Raw genomic sequence first — 24,293 nt, forward strand, 5'->3', positions numbered from 1 at the left:
GAGACAGAGCATGAGCATGGGAGGGGCAGAGACAGGAGAAGACACAGAATCTGAAGCAGACTCCAGGCCCTGAGCTGTCAGCACAGAGCCCGACACGGGGCTCGAACTCACAAACTGCGAGATCATGACCCAAGCCGAAGTCGGATGCTTAACTGACTGAGCCACCCAGGTGCCCCTATAATACCAAACCTTTTTCATCACTCTAAACAGAAACTCTTATAATCATTAAACAGTAATTCCCCATTCCCCTTCCCCAGGAAAAATATAATTTCATAGTTCCTTTTTTTAAAAAATATTTTATTTATTTTTAAGGCAGAGAGAGACAGAGCATGAGTGGGGACGGGGCAGAGAGAGAGAGAGAGGGGGAGACAAAATTGGAAGCAGGCTCCAGGCTCTGAGCTGTGAGCACAGAGCCTGACGCGGGCTTGAACTCACAAACTGTGAGATCATAACCTGAGCCTAAGTCAGATGCTTAACCAACTGAGCCACCCAGGCACCCCAACATAGTTCCTTTTTTTATAAGCATTCAGATTGGCCTATTTTTAAAGTCCCACATGACCTGGACTCTAGTCATCTGCCTGTTCACTGTGCAGTGTGAGTGCATTACAGTGAGAAGCTGTGTGTCTGCAGTGTGCCAGCCTCAGAACAAAGAAGGGTGTGTAAATATCACTAGTCCTTATATGGTGTTTTTTTTGGTAATCCAAGCTTGCAACATTCTGTAATATATCAAATACGGCCAGGGCGCCTGGGTGGCTCAGTTGGGTGAGCATCCGACTTCGGCTCAGGTCATGATCTCACAGTTCGTGAGTTTGAGCCCCGCGTCGGGCTCTGTGCTGCCAGCTCAGAGCCTGGAGTCTGCTTTGGATTCTGTGTCTCCCTTTCTCTCTGCTCTTCCCCTGCTCACACACTGTCTCTCTCTCAAAAATAAATAAAGATCAAAAAAAAATTTTTTTAATCAAATTCTTTAAAAAATACATTTATGGTTTAATTGCTAGGTGTGATAAAATGCAGTAACTGAACAAGCTAAGCTCTCTGCCCCTTACCACAATTCACATGTTTCACTTTTACCATCCAGTAAGAACTCCCAAGTGTAGGATTCACATTTATTCTAGATTGCAGTGGAGATTTTAAGTGGCATATACAGTAATGTTTCAAAAAGGAATCTAGTAAATGGAATGTCTTGCAGAATCTAATTGTTAAAATATATAATGCACTGGAATGCAAGCCAGACTGAAAATACCCTGTAAATAGAACAATGTTTTCTCTAATACTCTGACATATTACACATATTAAATGTACTTATTCACATTCTTTCATTGAGTGTAAACTTGGCTCAAATCTGTATGGTCAATGTTAATATTTTACAAATGTGAGAAGTTTTTATTCTTGAAAAAAAGTTTTAAAAATTTAAGTTCCATTTTTTCCAAAGGTATCAATATAAATAGTAAATAGGAAATATTGTCACTGAACTATTGGTTTTCTGGCCAGGTATTCTTTTTTATCATTTTCAAAATCATCATAAACCTTTACCATTAGTTTTCCCATAGAAAAAATATTTTGCCCTGACTAGAGTAGTACATAAGAATATTATAAATAAAATAGTGTTAATTGTATTCTAAACTCATTGATATATGTTTAAATTATTATTATTATTATTATTATTATTATTATAGTTACAATATTTTTATGGTTGTCCCATTTTCTTCTTTTATGATACTTTTGAGTAAGGCCAATGGTCTAAGAAATTAGAATGGGGTTTTTTTGTTTTTGTTTTCGTTTTTAAGCTTATTTATTTTGAGAGAGAGAGAGTGACAGTGTGAGTGGGAGAAGGAAAGAGAGAGATGAAGACAGAGAATCCCAAGCAGGCTCCTCACTGTCAGTGCAGAGCCAGACCCGGGGCTTGAACTCATGAAACCATGAGATCATGACCTGAGCCAAAACCAAGAGTCAGAAGCTTAACCAACTAAAACCACCCAGACACCTGGAGAAATTAGCATGGTTTTGAAAGATTGCCTGCAAATTTTAATTTTATCTAAAGAGGCAGCATGTTGGGGCACCTGGGTGGCTCAGTCAGTTAAGCGGCCGACTTCAGCTGAGGTCATGATCTCACAGCTCACGGATTTAAGCCCCGCGTGGGGCTCTGTGTGACAGCTCAGACCTGGAGCCTGCTTCTGATTCTGTGTCTCCCTCTTTTTCTCTGCCCTTCCCCTGCTTGCTCTCTGTCTCTCTCAAAAATAATAAACATTAAAAAAAATTTTTTTAATAAAATAAAGAGGCAGCATGTTTTATTTCAAAGTACTAAAGAGGGACTCATAAAATTTTCTTACTAACCTGGTTTTTCTAGTTCCAAGTTTTGTGACCTTGGGCATATCATTTCCTCATCTATATAATAGGGAGAACAATTTATACCACAGAAGATCAAGTTAAATATAATGCATGCAGCAGTGTTTTGGAAATTATATAGCATGAGTTACTGGAGGACAAGGACTCTGTTCTGTTTTCTTCCTGAAACCCTAGGGCATGCTTGGTACATAACAGGTGCTCCATAGTTATTTCTTGAATAAAGTCATTGAATAAATTAAAATAATTACATATTAGTGTTATATGGTAAAAGAGCATGAGCCTTTGATCTCTTGATAAAATATAAATGGAAATTCTGTGAGGCACCTGGGTGGCTCTGTAGTTGAGTGTCTTGACTCTTGATTTCAGCTCAGGTCATGGTCCCAGGGGCATTGTGGGATCAAGCCCTGCATCAGGCTCCACACTGAGCATGGAGCCTACTCTCCCTCTCTCTCTCTCTCCCTCTCCCCTTTCTCTTTCTCTCTCCCTCTCTCCCTCTGCCCCTCTCCCCCACTCATGCTTTTTCTCTCTCTCTAAAAATAAAATCTTTAAAATATATATTTTTATATATTTTATATTATATATAAAAGTATATTTTATATAATAGGTCTTATTTAATATATAAATATATAAGAGTCAGAGGCTTAACCGACTGAGCCACCCAGGCGCCCTGAGGACTTTGAGTACTTGTGAAAGCCACCCTCTCTGTTCTAGTCAAGTTTACCTCCCTTGTTACATGAATGCAAATCTTCCTTCACTTAAGCTGCTAGAGTTTCTCTTTGTGGTTTATGATTTTGTGGATTCCCAGTTTTGTGCTATTTAACTTCTTACTACAGCATAAGTTTACACAGAAACATAGTCTTTTTCCTCTAAATTTGAGGTCTGAGGTCTTTTTTTATCTTCTTTGTCATTGGTTCCTTTGTCTTCATCCTTCCATCTTTGTCCTTAATACTTTAAATATCACTTTTGTCTTATGGAGTGTTAAAATATAATTATATCTTTTATATTTTTAAAAACACAATACAATGTTATTGTATTTTTATTTTTACTTGAAAATTATGAGCTGTTTTAGCTTGTAAAAGAGATGCTTATAAAAACAAAAGTAATGGGGCGCCTGGGTGGCACAGTCGGTTAAGCGTCCGACTTCAGCCAGGTCACGATCTCACGGTCCATGAGTTCGAGCCCCGCGTCAGGCTCTGGGCTGATGGCTCAGAGCCTGGAGCCTGTTTCCGATTCTGTGTCTCCCTCTCTCTCTGCCCCTCCCCCATTCATGCTCTGTCTCTCTCTGTCCCAAAAATAAACGTTGAAAAAAAAATTTTTTTTAAATAAAAATAAAAATAAAAACAAAAGTAAGCATTATGAAGTATAGTACACAAAAACTGAATGTTGTCCATGTTGCCATGCCTCAGAAATACCTACTGTTAATATTTTGGTGTATAATTACTCCATATTCTTTCCCCATGTATTTGCTAGTGTGTGTGTGTGTGTGTGTGTGTGTGTGTGTGTGTGTGTGTGTGTTAGCAAATGCATGGGGGAAATTTTATGTGTGTGTATACAAAATAAAGTTAAACTTAAGATACAGTTTTTCCCTTAATTTTATATCTAGAGTTCTTTCCACTTCAGTATTTATAGATCTACTCCTTTCTTTTTACAACTCTGTATTATTCCTTTGAATGGATATACCAAATTTATTAAAAATTTCCCCATCTATTGACATTTAGTTTGTTTGCTGATTTTTACTGTTATAAACAATGGCGAAGTAAATAGTCTTTACATTTACCTTTCTTAAGTTATGAGAGTCTTTTTGTAGGATGACTTCCCAGAAGTAGAATTGCAGGGTTAGATGTTAATGTTTATTTAAAATGTGTATCCTTTCTCCTTTCTATAAACCTCTTCAAAAATAAAGTGTGGGGGCGCCTGGGTGGCTCAGTCGGTTAAGCGTCCGACTTTGGCTCAGGTCATGATCTCACAGTCCATGGGTTCAAGCCCCGCATTGGGCTCAGTGCTGACAGCTGGGAGCTTGGTATCTGCTTCAGATCCTGTGTCTCCCTCTCTCTGACCCTCCTCCATTCATGTTCTGTCTCTCTCTGTCTCAAAAATTAAAAAAATAAAAAATAAATTTAAAAAAAAAGTGTGACTGGGGTGCCTGGCTGGCATGCAACTCTGTTTCAGAGTTGTGAGTTTGAACCCCACATTTTGTGCAAAGATTACCTAAAATTTTAAAAATTGTGACTTAGACAGATGGTTTGCCATTGTTTTAAGTGTAAAATAGTACTTAAGTACTATTTTAAATACAGAAATAGGACTTAACATTTTAATTCTCTTAATTATGTGGTGTTTTATGGGGTTTTTTCCCCATAAATTACTATTTACTAGAAGAATTGACTAAAGATGGGGAAAGAGAGTATTTGGTCTCATTCTGACTCCTCTGTGTAATATATTTAGATAGATATGTTAATTTATAATTTAGTTGTATGACCAAATCAATTGAGATAAATTGAAACTAAGTCATTATGTTGATTCCCCAGGGAGCAGTATACAAAAACTATTGCTGAACAGGAAAACCTTGGAAAGGTAAGAATGTATTAGTTATTTTTTTAAGTGTGTCTAATTCAGGCTTTCAGTACATGGTTTTGACACTGTCATTCTTTTTTAAAGGTTATGGTACAGTTTTCAAAGGGAAATTGAATCTTTCTTAATTTCTTACAAAGATGAAGTTTCTTCCTTAGGAATTTATGTGTGTGTGTATACAAAAGTGAAGGCACATGGATTTTTGGAAGAAAAAAATCTAGTTTTATTTATTTTTAATTTTATTTTAAGTTTATTTATTTTGGGGACAGAGAGAGACAGAGCATGAACGGGGGAGGGGCAGAGAGAGAGGGAGACACAGAACCAGAAACAGGCTCCAGGCTCTGAGCCATCAGCCCAGAGCCCGACGCGGGGCTCGAACTCACGGACTGCGAGATCGTGACCTGGCTGAAGTCGGACGCTTAACCGACTGCGCCACCCAGGCGCCCCTAGTTTTATTTATTTTTATATCAAGTTTAATTAACAAAGAGTTTATGAGAAGGTTCTAAGAAACAAAAGCACCATGTGTAATAAACTACAAGTTTTCAGATAATTCTCAGGTATCTCTTAATAAGTATAAACTTATTTATTTTATTTAATAAGCACAAAGCTCATTACTATGATCCAGGCACTGGTCTATGTCCTTTACAAATATTGATACATTTAACATAAATAATCAAAAACCCTTACTTGTCATATTCAGCTCCCTCCCTGCCAGTCTTATGAATGGAGGAATATGGGATTGAGTCTTGTTTTCTCAGTTCTCTGAGCCACTCCTAGTGGAAGAGGTGGTAGCTGGTAAAGACCTTGATCATCGGGACTTAAATGACTAACTCACTGATTTTTCTAATTGACTTCATAAAGCAACACATTTTGACAGTCATTTTAAAGATACCAGCTCTGTCATTCTTTTTTTTTATTTTTATTTTAAGATCTATATTTATCAAACTCAGGACCAGTCATCAAGGAGGCTGGGTTCAGTCCTCGGTTTGTGGTTCTGGAAAAGCTCCTTAACCACTTTGGAATTCATTTCCTCATGTTTAAACTGAAATATGTAGATTGGGGTACCAGGGTGGCTCAGTCAGTTGAGCATCTGACTCTTGATTTCGGCTCAGATCATGATCTCATGGTTCATGGGTTCAAGCCCCATATTGGGCTCTGCTGCAGTTTTTCTTTTAAAATACTGACTATATATTGGCATCTAATTTTACTGTTCAAATATTCTTGAGTCAGCAACCTAAAAATGACTACATCTATATGTGTGTGCGTGTGTGTGTGTGTGTGTGTATATATATATATATATATATATATATACACACATGTATATACGGGTGTGTGTGTGTGTGTGTATACATATACATGCTTGCCCATTTGGAAAGTACAAATGAAAAATATGGCTTTGTTTCAGTCTTAATGCATTGTATAATTAAGCTTTTGGTCTGACTCAATATATTGGTGATGATAAAATTATTCATCCTTATTTACATATTCTGGTTTGAATTATTATTAAAAACATACATGTATCTATGCTTTTACATAAATGCTGAATCAGTTCCCATAAACCTGTAAGTAATATTCTAAATTTCAGGGAAAAAATGGTATGGAAAACAATGGCATAATTCCTAAATGGTCTTTGTAAAAGTGTTTTTAAAAGATTTTTTTAAAAACTAAAAAACTTAGAAAAATGATTATGGAAAATTTCAAGCCTATATAAAAAGTAGAGGAAATAATGTAATGAATTCATGTGAAACCATCATCCAACCTCAATAATTAGACTTAATGACATATTTTGTTTTATCTATAGTCCCACCTATTTCCCACCCCAAATCATTTTTAGGCAAATCTCAGAGATCCTATTATATTTTTTTGATCATATTTCAGTTTGTATTGTAAAGGCCTTTTTTGAACATAACCACAATACCATTATCATGCCCAAAATAATTTAACAATAATTGCATAATACCAAATACTCAGTCAATGTTCAAGCTTCACCAATTGTCTCATCATTTCTTACTGTTTATTTGTTCGAAACAGGATCCTAATAAGAATTCATACAGTGCTATTAGTTGATATAGCTCTTAAGTATCTTCCTCTGGGTTACTCTTTCATCTTTCTTTACAATTTATTTGTTGGAAAATTAAAAGAAAAATAAAATCTAGTTACTTGTCCTGATGGGTTTCCAACATCCTGAACTTTGCTGATGACATCCCTATAGTGTCAACTAGCATGTTCTTCTGTCCCCAGTATGTCCTTTGAATTGGTAGTTAGATATAGAGGCTTGATTAAATATAATTCAATATTTGGGAAGTATACTTCATAGGTAGTAGTATGTATTCTTTGAGGAGGCTCTGTATAATGTAGGCAGCCAATGAAGTCACTTCCTAGACCCATTAATTCATTAGAGGTTGCAAAATGATGGCATTCTAATTATGTTGTTCCTTCTTCATTTATTGGCTGGAATAATTCTGTAAAGAGTAACTCCTTATCAACTATTTAGTTACCCTAAGATACAGCTCAAATAAGAAAGGCAGAATAACTGCTGATTTGCTTGTTTATTGGTTTTCAAAATGATGAGGTTTTTTTTTTTTAATCATCCTTGACAAGTACCTTTATGACTCCTGGATTTAACTTATTGGAGATATTTCAATCTATTATAATTATTATTCCTGTCAGTTCTTGAATTGCCCCATTTTAAGCCAGTAGAAGCCTCTTGAAGTCAGCTCCTGAATGCTTTGGAAACAATCCTGCTAGATTTTGATGGCTTATTTTCTGGTATGACAAAATGTTCCGGGCTTATCCTATACTTTTCCTATTCCAAACCTGGAATTTCTCTAAAAAGTGTTTCTGTTTCTCTAAAAAAAAGTGTTCATCTGTTCTTTCTGTATTATTTGTGAATAAATGCCCATCATATTAATGTAAATTTAAAAAGAAAGGAAACCTTAAGTTGATACCTCCAATCCCTCAGAGAAATTGTGAGTTCTACACATCTCTTTCCATTTATGGGTTGACATGCCATACTCAAAAAGGAAAAAAGAAATAATTTCATATTTGAAAGCATATATTTGAATCAAGTTGTAAACATTCACTAGAGATTTTGGGGTTTTAGGATTTAGTATGACTGTCAATAACTAGCTTTCACCCAAACATTGTATATGTTAGGTAATATATTTTTTCATATGAAAGCATTCCTCTATTTCTTTTGTTTTGAAAAGTATGTGGATGGATGCTTTGTGTACAGAAATTTTTATCAAATCTGAATCCTTTCAAAGACCCAAATGTAACTGCTAAATCAGGATAAAGATTATTCTTTCCCTTTCCAGTGTAGTGTTTTACTCTAGGATCTTTACGAAAAGTGATAGTAACAGTCTGACAAGTCTAATTCAGCAAAAGGAGCCATTGATTAGCTCATTCCCCAATTGTCAGGATGTATCATTTAAGAAACAAAGTTCTTCAATCCTCTCATTCCTAGAGTAGATCTAAATTTTAAGGCAAATACTGAATAAACCTAGCCTTTCAATGTGATGATAGCCTAAGCCTTCCAAACCAGCATAGACTGAACATCCACTCACCACCTCAGTCCAACTGACTTTCTGGAATTAACCAATCTATCATAGTGCTAAAATTCACATGATCATATACTAGAATTTGCCTTACCAAGTACTGTGGAATACTGTACTGAAAGTTGTAACTCCCCTCTACCCACTATACCACCTCCCCTTTAAAGAACAATCAAATTGTGACAAGTATTCTTTGTGCATTACAACTATCGACAAAATTAATTTGGATTAAGTGGCAGTAACATTAAAAATAAATTACATACTAAGGCAGTTGTATTCATGAAATTAAAGGTTTCAAACACACATGGTTATGAAGTACATTAAATTTAATATTTCTGACATAGACCATGCCCACATCCTGTCTTTGGTTCTTTAAATAACTTTTATAGGTTGTTAGGATTTTTGACAAGGAAACTATTTCAATAATGTAGGAAAATGTATAGTTAAGTAGTACCTTAATCTTAAAAGTTATTCTAAGAACTCTTAAAATTCTAGATCTGACTTACTACTTTTGTTTTAGTTCATGAGGATAAAAATATTTGGGTTTTTTTGAAGCTTTTGTTTAAATTCCAGTTAACATACAGTGTAATATTTCAGGTGTACAGTATAGTGACTCAGCACTTTCATATTACACCTGTGATCATCACAATAAGTGCATCTTTATTCCCCACCACATCAACTATTTAACCCATCCTCCCCCACCCACCTCCCTTCTGGGAACCATCGGTTTGTTCTCTATAGTGAAGGGTCTGTTTCTTGGGTTGCCCCCCTCTTTTTTTGTAACATAGACTTAAATAGATGTATTTGCATGCCAGATATTGTGTCAAACATTTGCTGGTTATATTTAAATTATATTTTCTTAATTCTGCTTTGTTTCCTGTTGCTATTTGCTGTCAATTTTGCTTTCATTAGCAACAGCTGTGGAGGGCAGTCTTTAGTAAAGTGTTTTGAATCTAGTCTTAGCTTAGTTTACCCTCTTATTTGGGCAAGTACCAATGGCCAGCCTTCTCATTTGTGTCCTTACATCAACTATTAGATCAACTATATACCAAGGGCAGAAAGAATGGGAACCATTCTGTTACCTATTTCTGCATCTTTGCTTATTTTTCTGTCCTTAGTGATTTCTCATAATCAGTGTCACTGTGTACACTGTGTTTCCTGATGTGTGCGCTCTCATCTTCTCTGTTTTCCTCTGCTTACCTGCCTTCCATCCTTCCCCTCTTCCTTCCTTCCTCTCATTTCCTGCTAAGCCTCCTTTCAGTCACCCTTTCTGAATTTGCCAAAGTATATTTTTACAGTTTATTGAAAGCTTTTCTTATTCTTGTTTATAATGTTAGAGTCTGTGAGTAGAATAGTTTTGACAGGTGGAATCATATAGGCTATTGGTAACAAAAATAATTCTGATAGGGGTTTGGGCCTATTTAATAGTGTACTTTTTAAAAAATCATGAAACTTTCTCCCTGAGAAATATATACGTACAATTTTATTTATTTGGGTATACACAGAGCATACACAGATTCAGGAAAGGATATAATACTTAATAATAATAACATATAACACATGATAGTTTATAAAGTATTTCCAGATCTATTGTATCTTGTGAAAAGATAATCTTATAAGGCAGTTAATTTTATAATTATCCCCTATTATTAGCTTTAATTACAATTGAGAAAACTGAGGTCCAGAGAAGTTGTCTTACTTAGAGCTAGTGACCAAGCCAAGTTATATACCAAAGTCTTCCGACTTTCAAAATCTACACTCTTTTTTCTACACCATGATACTGAACCACTTTCTACTTTCCTGATTCCCTTTATTCCCCACCCCACCCCACCCCACCCCCGCCCTTTCTTTTTCTTTCTTTTCTTTCTTTTATATTTTTTTAGGGGAATGGTTGGATGATATGGTTGTTCTATTTTGAGTTTTTTTTAATGTTTATTTATTTATTTATTTTTGAAAGAGAGGGCACAAGCCAGCGAGGGGCAGAGAGAGAGAGAGGGAGACACAGAATCTGAAGCAGGCTCCAGGCTCCAAGCTGTCAACACAGAGCCTGATGCGGGGCTCAAACCCACGAATCATGAGATCATGACCTGAGCCAAAGTTGGTCACTTAACCAACTGAGCTACCCAGGTGCCCCCCACCTCCTTTTATATTTTTCTATTCTTTTTATCTTCAAGCTGTCCTATGTCTATCATAAATTTAATTAACTTTTATCATTTTAGTTTTCATTCATCTCAGGAGAACCTGGTTTAGTTAACTGCTACTCATCAAATGTTCAAAGCATACCATATTCTTCTGATTATAGCAACAGAAGTAAATCCCTGTAACTGAGATTTAATTATTCCTGATTTTTTTTATAATAGAAACTCCGAGAAAAACAAAAAGCTGTACGAGAAAGTCATGGTCCAAATATGAAACAAGCGAAAATGTGGCGTGATTTTGAACAATTGATGGAATGTAAGAAACAGTGCTTTCTGAAACAACAAAGCCAAACTTCCATTGGTCAGGTAATTCAGGAGGGCGGAGAGGACCGGCTGATACTCTGAATTCATGTGCCATCGTTTAGGGTTTTAGTTGATGCTACTAGTTGTAAGCATAATCCCATAATGTATTTCTCTTCTTGAAAATGATGTGTACAACATTTTGCTTTCAGATTAGCCATTCCCTATTAAGTTTTCTTGGAAGATAAGATTAAGGTAGATTTAGGTTTTAAAGTTTTTTAAAAATAAAAACCGCTTTTATTGTTTTGCTTAGTTTAGATATCAGTCGTGTCGTCTGAGTTTTATGAGACAGGAGACTAAGTTTACTCTCTGTAAATGTAAACATATGTCCATTAAGAAGCATGTAGTTTTTAAAAAATGTAATAACCCAATGGCTTAAAGTTCTTCTTAATCTTTTTTTAACTTTAGAGGAATCTTTTAGGAACTAGTATCTCTTGTTTTGAAGAAACATTTATCTGAAGTTCAGCAATTCCTACAGTTTCACTTCAGTTTCTCTTTCTTCTGTAAAATTCAAGAAAATTTACTATTTTGAATAACATACTGGTTCTGACTGTATGATTTTAAAGCAAATAAAACTTGGTGCACATGTCATGGCTATTTGTTTTTGAATTATATAGTTGCATCAAAATTATTTTTTAAGTATTCATTTTATAGTATTGTTTGTTTATTTATTTATTTCTGTTTTTGAGAGAGAAAGAGAGTGTGAACAGGGGAGGGGTAGAGAGAGAGAGGGAGAGAGAACCCTAAGCAGGCTCCACACTGTCAGCACAGATCCCAGTGCGGGGCTCGAAATCACAAACTGTGAGTGAGATCATGACCTGCGCTGAAATCAGGAGTCTGATGCTTAACCAACTGAGTCACCCAGGTGCCCCTCATTTTATAGTATTGTATTAAATTTAAGGATTAGTTGTTATTTTTACCCAAAATCTAACAGTATGAAAAATAGTCATGGAATATAGATATTATCATGTGCTAAAAAGTTAGCATAGGATTCCAAGTGAAATTCAAGAGTCCAAAGTGCTTCTAATTTCTGCTTCATTTGGACAGGGTACTTGAAGTTTTCTTTGATTTTCCCTTAAAGAAAATTATTAAATTCACATACTACCCTTAACTTCACTTCAGCTTCATTATACTTTTTTAAATGTCTTCCCTTTAGATTTGAAAACAGATTTCATATTATTAGCATGTCCATCTTGGGTTAGTTCTTTGTAGCTATCCTAGGGGTGGCGATGAGAGGTGAAGAACATCTCAATGAAGAAAGTTGTTTCAGGGCGCCTCGGTGGCTCAGTTGGTTAAGAGTCCGACTCTGATTTCAGCTCAGGTCATGATCTCATGATTCGTGAGTTCAAGCCCCACGTTGGGCTCTCTGCTGTCAGTATAGAACCTGTTGGGATCCTCTGTCCCCCTCTGTCTCTGCCCCTCCCCTGCTTGCACACGCTCACTCTCTCTCCCTCTCAAAAATGAATAAACATTAAATGATTTTTTTTTAATTTTTAAAAAATTGCTTCTACCCTGTGTGGAACATACAGACTTGATTATGGCTTTGGATCTCTTTGTTTCCAAGTGTGTTCCTACTTTTACTTTTTTGTTTGAAAGCTCCTGGTCATCAGAGAAACATACCAGCACAGAGATTATTGGTAACTCTAGCAGCTATGGCAAGAAGAGATGGGATCCCTCAGAGCAAGGAAGAACTTACCAAGAAAGTGTGGAAACAAACTTCTTTTAACAAATTTCAAGAAAAAAAAAAAGAAGCATTTTAATGTTTTATGTGGTTTGAATATGGTGCTCAGGTTACTTTAGCCTCTCATTTGGGCAAGTATCAGCTACCAGAATACCAGCTACCATTTGTGCCTTTGGATCAACAACTTGATCCACCAGATACTAAAAGAGGAAAGGCTGTGTTTCAGTGTGGAAGCAAACCTTTCTTAATTCAATTAAGTCAGTTTCTGAACATTGAGGTAGACGTCTTTGTTCAGTATTGGCTACTGGCTTGTTATTTTTAAGCCTGTAGCAAGTGATGTTCCTTTAGCCAGAGTATGTATTCCTTTGCAAATATTTGAAAAAGACTGGATGTCCTTCACAGAAACAGCATTTTATTCCCCTAATGAAAGTCAGCTTGTAAGATTATTAAGCTTGGTGATTAATTTTTTTAGCCTTTACTGTCTTTGGTGCTCTTCCCTTAATTTTTAAAATTGTTAATGACAGATACTCCAAGGAATGCTTATAATTCTTTTTTTTTTTAACGTTTATTTATTTTTGAGACAGAAAGAGACAGAGCATGAACGGGGGAGGGTCAGAAAGAGGGAGACACAGAATCTGAAACAGGCTCCAGGCTCTGAGCTGTCAGCACAGAGCCTGAGGCGGGGCTCGAACTCACAGACCGTGAGATCATGACCTGAGCCGAAGTCGGCCGCCTAACCAACTGAGCCACCCAGGCGCCCCAGAATGCTTATAATTCTGATTTGATTATTGCTTGCCATCTTATTCCACACAGAAAGAGTGTGTGGATTAAACACTAAGGCAGCTCCAAAATCACTTTATTAACTGAGGCAGAGCATCATTATTACTTCAAGAAAAGCAAATTGAAAAAAAAAAAACACCCTAAAAGTACAAAGTTATTTATAGTTTTTATGTAACATTGGACATTTAGTAATGCATCTTAATGGGTTTTCTACAGTGACTTTCCACTCATTTTGTGATTTGATTGGAACATTAAAAAGCTTTGACTACCTCTGACAGTTTTTGACAGCTGGCACTTCCAGAAGGGCTTATTATGTTTTTCCTTCAGGACTAATACTCTAGCTGGCTAATTGATGAGAGTACTTAATCGTTTTGGAAAATAATCTGTCTTCCACATGATGGCCCAAATAAAGGAGAAAAATGTAGCCTGTGAAATCTGCTTTTGCGTTCATGGATTTGCTCCTCCTAAGACTCGGTGCTGCCAGCTGCTGCGTGAAACTGACTCGCTAAACTGTAAATTCCAAAAGGCCACCGCTTATCTTGCTTTCTGTATTAGTTCAGGAAATAATCCAACTTTAAAGGTTGTCCTTTAAGAACCATCTTATAATAGGATAATGTCTTTTCTGTTATAAGTCTATTAACTGAATACAAGATCATGTCTTTTTCAGGTCCAGGGAGTGTACCAGAATGGTCTGAGAGCATTGCTCAAAGGCTTGTGGAACTCAAACCGGATCTTAAGAAATTACAAAATGCTTCACTTTCCTCTTTAGATTAATACTTTCTATCATTTTGCTTTATTTATTTCCATGGGCAGCAATAATAAAAGAAGCCATTTCATTAAACTATCAAATCCAAATGTATTATTCTGCCTTATTAGTTTATATAACATATATAAATTTTCTGGAAGATTTTAAGCTCTGGTCATTTTCCAAGTATGATTATTCCTTAAGGTTTTAGGCTAACATGATGCAGAGCACTTTTGGTAATTGGAGTAAAATAAAAGCCCAAATATGTTGCTCCAACTAAAAATGTATAAATTTGCTGAATTCTCCTGAATTGAATCTGAAAATACGCAGTAATGGATAACTTGCCAAAGCTGCCTTACAAAGGCAAAATCAAGTTTGGGTTGAAAATGACTTCGTATGGAGATGTGTGTCTTCTAGAAACCTCTGTGTCATATGCAGGCATTTTCCCTAAATGAGTGACTAATGAGCATGAATCAAAGACTTGTTTCTACAAATGGTTCTAGGCCCTTACATCATTCCCCTTGTTTGGCACAAAGGAGTGTTTAGCCCTAGGGAGTGGGTAAGTAAGCAGCCTGATGATTAACTTTCATTAAACTTGGTTATTTCAATAACTTATCCATTGTCGTAGTGAAGGTAAGATCTAGATTACGTATACAACGAATGCTTCTTTTTTAAACAATCTGTGGCAGCCAGGAGATTTTTTTTAAAGGCACTTTGATTAAATTTATAATTGTTTCTCCAGCCAGGAGGAGTCACTGGCTTTGCTCCTCCTCCCTTTCCTTTTAATGAGAGCAGCTTAATTAGAGCTGTTTAGTATATGGCAGCCAGGCATGAGGTGAACACTTTGTCTGGGAGGGATAGAGAGGGATCTTTCAAAGTTATCTGTGTATTTTCAATCTTTGACTGTCCCATCTTGAGACAATATTAAGAAGAGAAAGTTGGCTATAACAATCATTTAGTCCCATCCCATCCTTGCAAAAGAAATAAAAACCTAAAACACAGAATCCAAACAAGTGTTTTGTGAAAGACTTGGACAAACGTGCTTTCTGCTCCTATGCTCCCTCTTTTGGCAAAAACTGGAAGTACTTTCTCGGCAAACACAGATAATTTCACAATTTCCTCTCTAGAATTGCTGAGCGACTTGAGTCACCAAACTTGGTTTACTGCTATGGAAATTCACTATTCAGAATTCAGGAGGAGATTAAAGATTTCTGCTTTTCAGTGAAAGTAGTAGTTTCCACCTCGGTTCAGAGTGTAACAGCAGGTTCCCTGCAGGGCTGCCGCTTGACCCTGCACGTGGCACACAGCCATAGAACTTTGGAGCTTGAAAAGAACCTCAGAATGAGTCGTGCAATCATTTATTAAACCGGGACCTTTGAGAGCTCTCTCTCAGTACCGCGGCTACTGCAGCAGACCACTTTCCAGCCACAGTAGAGTAACCGCAATGCGGCTCACTCCTCACGAGGGAGCCTGTTTCATTGTTAAAGAGCACCGCCTGATTAGTCTCTTGGTTCTAAAAATGAAGCAAACTCAGATTGGGAAGGAAGTTTTTTAAAAAAACAGCAGTTAGGCAAAGCAAGATTGAACAAATTAACTCCCTGAAGCTTTGTAATCATAATCATGATGATGATGATGATGATGATAGCAGCTAACACATTCTTGGACCCTCAGTATGTACCAGATACTGTCTAAGTGCTTTATGTGTATGAACGAATGTAACTCTCACAGCAACCCTAGGAGGTAAGTATTATCACCCCCATTCAATAGATGAGGAAACTGAGGTACAGAGAAACTTCCACAGTATGTCACACCACTAATAACTTGTGGCAGAGCCAGGGCCCAAAACCTGTGCTCTTCACTGTTGCGGTGTAGGTACTACAGTGTGACCCATGGATATACCGGCTGTGTATATGCAGACAGGTTGATGTCCATTTAATGAACTATAATACATGTGAAATTATAATTTTAAAAAATGTGTTCACTTACTATGTGCCTAAAGGAAAAAAAAAAGTTTAGTAAATGTTTAAAAATAAACTCTACCAACCAGATGTGGGAATTCCGCTAAATGAATGTCAAGTAAATGCAAAAAGAAATTTAGACATAGAACAAATGGAAGCTGTATAGGTTATAATTTAAATCTTTCTCTTTCTCTGTGAAAGTGTTAAAATCATATATATCTCTTGTTGCTGGACATATAGACTCCAGTTTCTTACTTTATGAACAATGCTGCAACGCAACTTAAGGGTTGAAATACAATACAATATTAAACAAAACCACAAAATTTATTTAATTTGGTCAAATCCAAAATCCACTGAATAGTTTTACAGACATTTCTTGCCTCCCTCTATGAAAATGCCAAAGCTAAATCAAAGAAATTAGCAAGATATTACTTTCTTAATTGGAGAATACAAATATTTATTGTCTTCTGGGTGCCTGACATTGTGCTAAGTGCTAAAATATAAAGTGAACATGATCTGGTTTTGGCTTTCAGAGAGCTCACAGTCTAGAAGACTCTAATACTTTGTAGCAAAAATTAAAAAGTTCTTTTATATGTAAAAAGATCAAGGAGCTCAGAGGAAGAAGCGGTTAATTCTGACATGGGGGACTGAGGTAGGACTTGAGCTGGGTTTGTAAGGAGGAGTTAAGATTTTGATAGCCATGGGAAAGGAGGAAGATGTAAAGGCATTTAAGAAAATGGCATGCTCAGGAAGTGACAAGAAGTCTAGTATGGCTCGTAAAGTTACCTACCCATTAGGGAGAGGAAGGAGCTCCTGTCACGTGCCAAGCCCTTGTGCTCTGTAATTTGTGTGCTGGGCACCCAGCTAAACTCTGTGAAAAGGTACAATAAATGTGTCAGACACGGCCCTGTCATTAACAGGACTACGATACATTAATTTTTTTAAAGGACTACAATACGTTAGACAGCAGCAAATATACTAAAACCTAATAACCAAGTGCTGAATTCTGTGTTGCTATCGAAGTTCAAACAAAATGGAGATCTAGAGAAATCAAAGAGGAATCAAGGAGGTCTGATCAAGGAGGTCTGATCAAGGAGGGAGGAATGATCAGGGCCTGGAAAGATAAGGATTTGGACAGGTGAATGGGAGAGCATGAGAGGGCAGCAGGGATGAAACCAGCAGGTGCTCATTGACCCTTTGCTGCATCCAGCTTTGTATCAAGCATATGAAGCGAGAAAAGGCGTGGCCTCTCCTTCCAGGGAACTTGAAGTCTAGTTACCAAGATGGAAAACGGAAAAACGTAACCAATGGTTGAAGTAGTTTACAGCACTGGATTATCCAGTGGGCAAACTGATACACTCTGAACTTTCTGAAAGTGTTTGATATTTCAGAGATCAAAGTTTTCCTTAGGAAAATCAGAGCTATTAGACTTCCTTACACTCTTCTCAGGGTTTAGGGTCTCAAAGTTTTGATTCAGCTTTTTGGAAGGGGATCAAGAGTTAACAGACCTAGGACGTTCAAAGGAAAAAACACTTTGGGCTGGAACAATTTGGGCAGGCCGGAGAGGGACATGCAGATACAAGTTAACTCTTCTGGCCACAAGGGCAGAATGTGACTCCGGGAGGAAGCAAGAGCTTGTGGAGAAGAGGAAGCCCTGAGAAAGGAATGCCCTGAAGTACTAGCCAGACAAGGCTGGAGGGAATCAGGAACAAGTTGGAGGTGGAGAAGCAGTCGGAAACCAAACTGCTGAAGGTTTTGAGTTCGTGCAATTCCAAGTTCTGACCATCGGTGTATGCTAATCGGGAGTTGTTAATATCCCTGCTTCCCTTAGACCCTCGATGAAATGAGAGACTTACTACATCATAGAGAGTAGCAAACAGTCACTGCCATGGGAGGCTGTTATCATGGGTAACATGGTTTTTTGTTTTTTGTTTTTTTTTTTTATGACAAAGGAGAGGCAATAAGCCAGTTATTTATTGCTTTGCATTTAGGGAGATATTTTTTACACTAACTCAAAGATTCAGCATTTTATTCTTTGATTCAGGTTACAACTCTATGTCATTTCTATCATCACTTTTTTGTTCCATGTAACATTTTCAGATGTGTGAAACAGATTTGATAATTCTAGGGAACTGAGCTTAGAAGCAGTATATGTAAAAGTTACACTTCTGTTGAGAGACATTTTTATAAGTTTATATGATTTTCTATATATTAAAAAATGTGAGAAAAGATTTCAGAGCTGGTGTTTAACTGCACTTGATTTCTTTTTCTTGAGAGTAGGAAAAAGAACTCATTTTTTGTTGTAGTAATTGCCAAGTCACCAAGCAGAGCCTCCATGCTCAAAGAGACCCACTTGCTAGTGACTTTGCAGTGTCAAACAAATGTTCAACTTTTATTCTGACACTTCTTGAAGAATTTGATTGAAACTATATATGTCCAGATAACACTCAGCAAAGTGCCCTTCTTGCATTTGTTTCAAGATATATTTGGAAACAAGAGAGATGACCTTGGATGCAGCTGCTTTTCCAATTTAGGACTTCTCTCTGGGTCTACTGAATAATATTTCCCAGCATTGAAAATTCAAGGGATGGAAAAACATTTTAGTTACTATATGCCATAAGCCCTATGATAGAGGATTTTTCCCCCAGCAATATGTTCTGCCTCTAAAAGAATGATATATTTAGACCACAAACTCTATGCTAGCTTTCTAACCATCTATTTCAAAATACATTCAGGAACACATTTGCTTTTCATCAGAGCGCCTTTTTGTAATCTAAATTGAGCTGCCTTGCTTTTTAAAATATTTTAGCATCTAAGAAATAAAAAATATCAAGCAGTTAACCCTTCGCCTTTGCTTTCTGGCATTCAAAATTTGTTTCAAAGCCAGGGTTCATTGTAACTTGATGTAAGATCTAAAAGAAGACTGGGGAGGCTCTGACATCCACAGCTAAGGTTATTGCCACCTGTCCAGATGACAATACAAGTCCTACTAGTCTAACCTCAAGCCCGAAAGCCAAGGCTAGCTTCCAGTTGTATCTACATTTAGCCCACGGAGATGGATGGTTTTAACTGTCATTAAAGTGACATTCTTTCAGTTACCATTATGCATATTTTGGAGGTTCAAGCAGTTCCATTTTTAATTTGTTGTCACAGTCACAGGACAAGACTTAGGTAACCTGTTTGATAAAGCAATTTTACCTTTAAGCAAATGAATAACTAAGAATTATAGTCTTATCATTGTCCTACATGGCATATTACCAGAGATAGTAACATTTTCTATTTTCATATGGTTTCCTAAGATGTTATAGTCAATCAGAGCATTTATAGAGATGATTATGTTGTTGGCAACAGTCTCCAGCATACGCAGTACATGAATGCCCAGTAAAATGTGTTAACATGCACACACACACACACGTAGACATAGAAAAACCATTTTATAATACTTCAAAGGATAACTTGTTCTCAAGGATTCCTTGTTGCTTGATTTGGTATCCAATCAGTTATTTCATCTGTTAGCCACAGGGTGAGTGATTTTGAACAGTCAACAGATTTTTAAAACTTACTACTTAAGATACTCTTAAAGATGATCCGTCCATCAGATAACAGACTGATCTTAAATTTTTAATTGTCATAAATTATTGCCCCAGCCTTGCTTTGCAGTTTCCTAATTCAAAAACTGGTGACTTTTATCTTTAATCTGACATTTATTCCTTAGTAAAAACAGATTTTTTCCATGGGTGTGGCTATCGTGTATACATTTCCATTATTTTATTGATGTTGAACCAAAGTAATTGCTACAGTCACTGCACTGCCCTAATTAAGTAAATAAGAGTTAATAGTACCCAAACTAATAGATTTTATAGGATAAGCAATAAAATTTTCTCTTACTGCTGCCAGAAACTCCTCCAACTGCACAAAACTTCTGAACTGTGCTTTTTAAAGATATGAAAAAGGAAAATATGATGATACCTACAAAATACTCCCAAGACCTGTAGTGCTCAAAGAAGATTTTAGTGATGGAAAAGTCTCAGAGAAAAGGTAATTTTATTTTAAATATTACAGAGATTAAATGTGAGTTTTGCTGAATGTTTTCGTAAAATATCTTTCAAATATATGTTTTCTCATCCTTCGTCTAAAAACATACAAAACTTTGAGCCAAAAAGAATATTCCTGCATGGTTTGTGGTTATTAAGTCTGTCAGTATGTCTTGGGAGCCCTTTTCTCTCTATCCAGCTCCCCTTATATTCTCAGATACTCTTAAGCAAATCAGAACATTATTGATGTTCAGTAAGTATTCATTGCTTGAGAATTAGTATCTCACTGTCAGCCTTCCTAAGACAGGAGAAATTTCTAGCAACTACAAAGTGAATATATTTCCCTAAACGCTTTTTATCTGTGTCTTCCATAGATGGAATTTATATCCAGCTATCTGCAGATTTATATAGAATCTGGTTTACCCAAATATTTGCAGTACCATCAAATTAAGTTTCTTTATTTTCTTTTTCTTATCATGCCCAAATATCTTACCTTGATCTTTTTGTTACAAAATACAGATGTGTTTATTTAATGAAGGCAGATCTAGTATGTTTCTGGTTCAAACTCATTTTAACATCGTACCTTTTTTCTGTCCCTGACCCTCTCCAACTTTGTTGGTTCTCATATCTTTTTCTCCTTGTTTATGCATACCATTCCATTACTATTTAAACTCTCTCAGATTGTGGGGCTCCTTGGTGGCTTAGTTGTTTAAGCATCCGTTTCTTGATTTCAGTTCAGGTCCTGATGCCATAGCTTCGTGAGTTCGAGCCCCATGTTGGGCTCGGGGCTGACAGCAAGGAGCTTGCTTGGGATTCTCTCTCTGCCTCTCTGTCTGCTCTTCCCCCACTTGCACTTTTTCTATCTCTCTTAAATAAATGTGAAACTTTCTCTGATTGTGTCTCACACATTCTCTTGCCACTAGTAAGTTCACTTTTGGAGCATCTTCCCCCCAAAATTTTTTTATTGAGGTAAATTTGGTATATAACATTATATGAGTTTCGGATGTGTACATCTTTGCACACTGATGATTGTACGGCTCTGTGGATATATTAAGAAACATTGTGTGACTACACTAAAAACCACTTTAAATTGGTGGATTTGTGTGGTATGTGAATTATGCCCCAATAAAACTGTTAAAAATGAATATATAGCTCAATGTAACAGAAGTCAAATGATATCAAGCAATATTTGTTTAAAAAAACAAAAATCCCTCACCTACTTCAGTCTTCTCCCTTGTTTGAGGTATTTCCAAAGCTAGCTTTTGGAATATTCTTGCTGACATTTTCATTGTGCACACAAGCGCATATGTGTATTTACAGCCTTTTAAAACTGTGTACAAAGGGGGTTATATTCACCATTCTGCAACTTGCTTTTTTTTAATTTTTTAAATGTTTATTCATTTTTGAGAGAGACAGACAGCACATGAGCGGGGGGAGGGGGGGGGGGGGGGGAGGGAGACACAGAATCTGAAGCAGGCTCCAGGCTCTGAACTGTCAGCACAGAGCCCGATGCAGAGCTCGAACTCACAAGCTGTGAAATCATGACCTGAGCTGAAGTCAGACGCTCAACCGACTGAGTCACCCAGGCGCCCCTGCAATTTGCTTTTTTGCATCAAAGAGTAAGTTATAATAATATGTCCATATAGAGTTGTTCTTAACAGTTGCAAGTATCTAATTCTTAAACAATGTTCCACTACGTGCATGTAGCACGATTTGATTAACACGCTCCTGATTGAAGATCCCTCTATATGTGTCTTGCACTCTGATGCAAGTATGTGTCAGGCAAAAAAAAAACACAAAAAACAAAAAACCTTAGAAGTAGCATTATTGTATTCAGAGGTATGTGCATTTAAACTTTTGATAGACATTCCCAGATTACTCTCCAAAAAACTGGTGATAATTTGTAATCCCATCAGTTGTGTATGACAGAGCCCAGTTTGCTATTCTGTTGCCTAAACTAGGTATACTGGCTTTATAACACCTTTGTCAGTATGATAAGTTGAAAGAATTAATTTGTATTTTTAGATTTATGAGTGAGGTTGAGTTTTGATGACCTGTTTTTAATTGATTATGTGGTATTTTTTCTAATTGAAAAATCCATAGTGTTAATTGTAGAAATTTTGAGTAATACGGCAGATAATTAAAAACATGTATAATCCCCTACCCAGAGATTATCACCATTTACAATTTTTCTTCTGGCCTCCTTTGTATGAAATTTATCTTTTGATTATTTTTAGCAGATAATGAGGTTGGTAAAGGAGCTAATTTTTGTATTTGAAATACACAGCTAATGGGGCGTCTGAGTGGCTCAGTTTGTTAGGCTTCTGACTCTTGATCTCAGGGTTGTGAGTTTAAGCCCCACGTTACTACTACTTAAAAGAAAATATGCAGTTTACAAAATGAGGTTATAATTCAGCTACTTAGAATATTGCTTTGAGCTCTTTTAATCAAGGTGCTATATAAATATTCAGTGGACTGAACTCTCCTGTGCCAAGCTTTTGGGATCAGCTAGTGGAAAAATCATTAGCATTCTTTCCTTGACACTGTACTGTCACTACCAGGGCTGAAACTGGATGAGATTTCCTGGGAGCCAATGGGTCTCTTAGTAAAGGAGACAGCTCTACGATCCTTTAATGGCATGGAAGATAGAGGAATCCTGTACCTTAAAAAACACACATTTCATATTATATGTTTATGTGTGTGCCCATATATATAACCATTATTCTCACTCGCACATGCACAAAACAGAAGATGAGATTAGTGAGCTAGGATAGGAACATGCTGAAAGAGTGCTGGACACCTGGGGAACAGTAAAATGATTAGCACACAGGGTAAGCCATCCAAAGACAAGTCCCATATGGTAATCATCTTTCCTTATCTGATTCTTCCTTTGGACTGGAAGAGCATGGAATGCAGGATTAGTTTCTGTTCACAGTTGTATTTCCCGTGCCTAGTTACACACACAGGCAACTTTGATCGGTGAATAATGAATGAATGAAAAGTGAATGAATGTGACCTTGAATAAATCACTTAATTTCTTTGGACTTCAGTTTCTTTCTCTGACAACTTCAAAGAATAACTAAAAGGATAAAATAAGGTAATGTATGAAGGTGGTGGGTAAGACTGAAAGTCGGCTCCAAGCTGACTGTGTCTCCTCCTTATTTTTATGGAGCTAGATATAGTTGCCATTCAGGCCCTAGTAAGGAGGCCCTACTGTATACAGCAACTGTCTGCACATCATCTTCCTGGTTAACCTGGTTAATAAAGTAAATACAATGCAGCTTTGTAATTAGAAGTAATTGCCAGTGACCTGGAGGCTTTGCCATCTTAACCACTGCCTCATTCTCAGTATTCAAGGGTATCTTATGAGGCACCCAGGTGGCTCAATAGGTTAAGCAACCAACTTCAGCTCAGGTCATCGTCTCACAGTTTGTGGGTTCCAGCTCTGCATTGAGCTCTGTGCTGACAGCTCAGAGCCTGGAGCCTGCTTCGAATTCTGTGTCTCCCTCTCTCTCTCTCTGCTCTCCCCTGCTCATGCTCTGTGTCTCAAAAATAAATAAACATTAAAAAAAAATTTTTTTAAAGGCATCATATAAATCTAACACTGAAGTCCCATCAGGCTTAGGGTAAAGTTATAGAAAATGGATGTTACTGTGCCTTTAACATGCTTAGAAATGCATCTAGTGATTATGTTTAAAAGCAGAGTTGATAACTCAGGAAGGCACATGGTATATGTTTAGAATAGTAGCTATTCTCAGAGTTGACCTATTGTACATGATTGCAAATGAACGCCTGTCCTTTTTAGTTTATCTTGTATCAAATTGTCAGAGACCCATTCCAAGTAACGATTACATTTTGGAGTAGTGTAAAGAGAAAAAAAAAAAAAACTCTATGAAAGATTTTGTGATTTACTCAAGAAATATTCTATGACCTTTTAAGTTGGTTGAAAGAGAAAGCTGGTATGATGTAAAACCAGTTAAAATAAGAATAAGCTTGGAAATATTAAATAGCATCAACTCCTAGCCCTTAGGGAAGATAACTAATGGCCCAGGCCCTAAAATTACAATTTTTTAGAATTTTTCATAAAAACTTGATATAAGTAGAAACATTTCTCAGGCCAGTACACCCTAAT

General features: G+C 36.7%; 1 protein-coding gene across 10 annotated transcripts in view; it reads left to right on the forward strand.

Annotated features, from left to right (window-relative positions):
* The window catches only part of IFT81 (intraflagellar transport 81), a 192,456-nt gene extending 178,173 nt beyond the window's left edge, over positions 1-14,283 (forward strand). For 6 of the 10 annotated variants that reach the window (XM_043557537.1, XM_043557543.1, XM_043557538.1 and 3 more), the window contains 3 exons: positions 4,869-4,914; positions 10,826-10,969; positions 14,092-14,283. In XM_043557537.1, coding sequence (XP_043413472.1) covers positions 4,869-4,914; positions 10,826-10,969; positions 14,092-14,193 — 292 coding nt within the window. In that variant the 3' untranslated portion in view covers positions 14,194-14,283. Of the gene's footprint in view, positions 1-4,868; positions 4,915-10,825; positions 11,559-14,091 lie in introns of those variants that run through there. The other 4 variants (XM_043557542.1, XR_006293860.1, XR_006293861.1 and 1 more) reach the window with 4 other exon arrangements.
* Positions 14,284-24,293: the final 10,010 nt, after the last annotated feature.

The sequence above is a fragment of the Prionailurus bengalensis genome, chromosome D3 (genome assembly GCF_016509475.1).
Source record: "Prionailurus bengalensis isolate Pbe53 chromosome D3, Fcat_Pben_1.1_paternal_pri, whole genome shotgun sequence".
In the NCBI taxonomy this organism is placed as follows: Eukaryota; Metazoa; Chordata; class Mammalia; order Carnivora; family Felidae; genus Prionailurus; species Prionailurus bengalensis.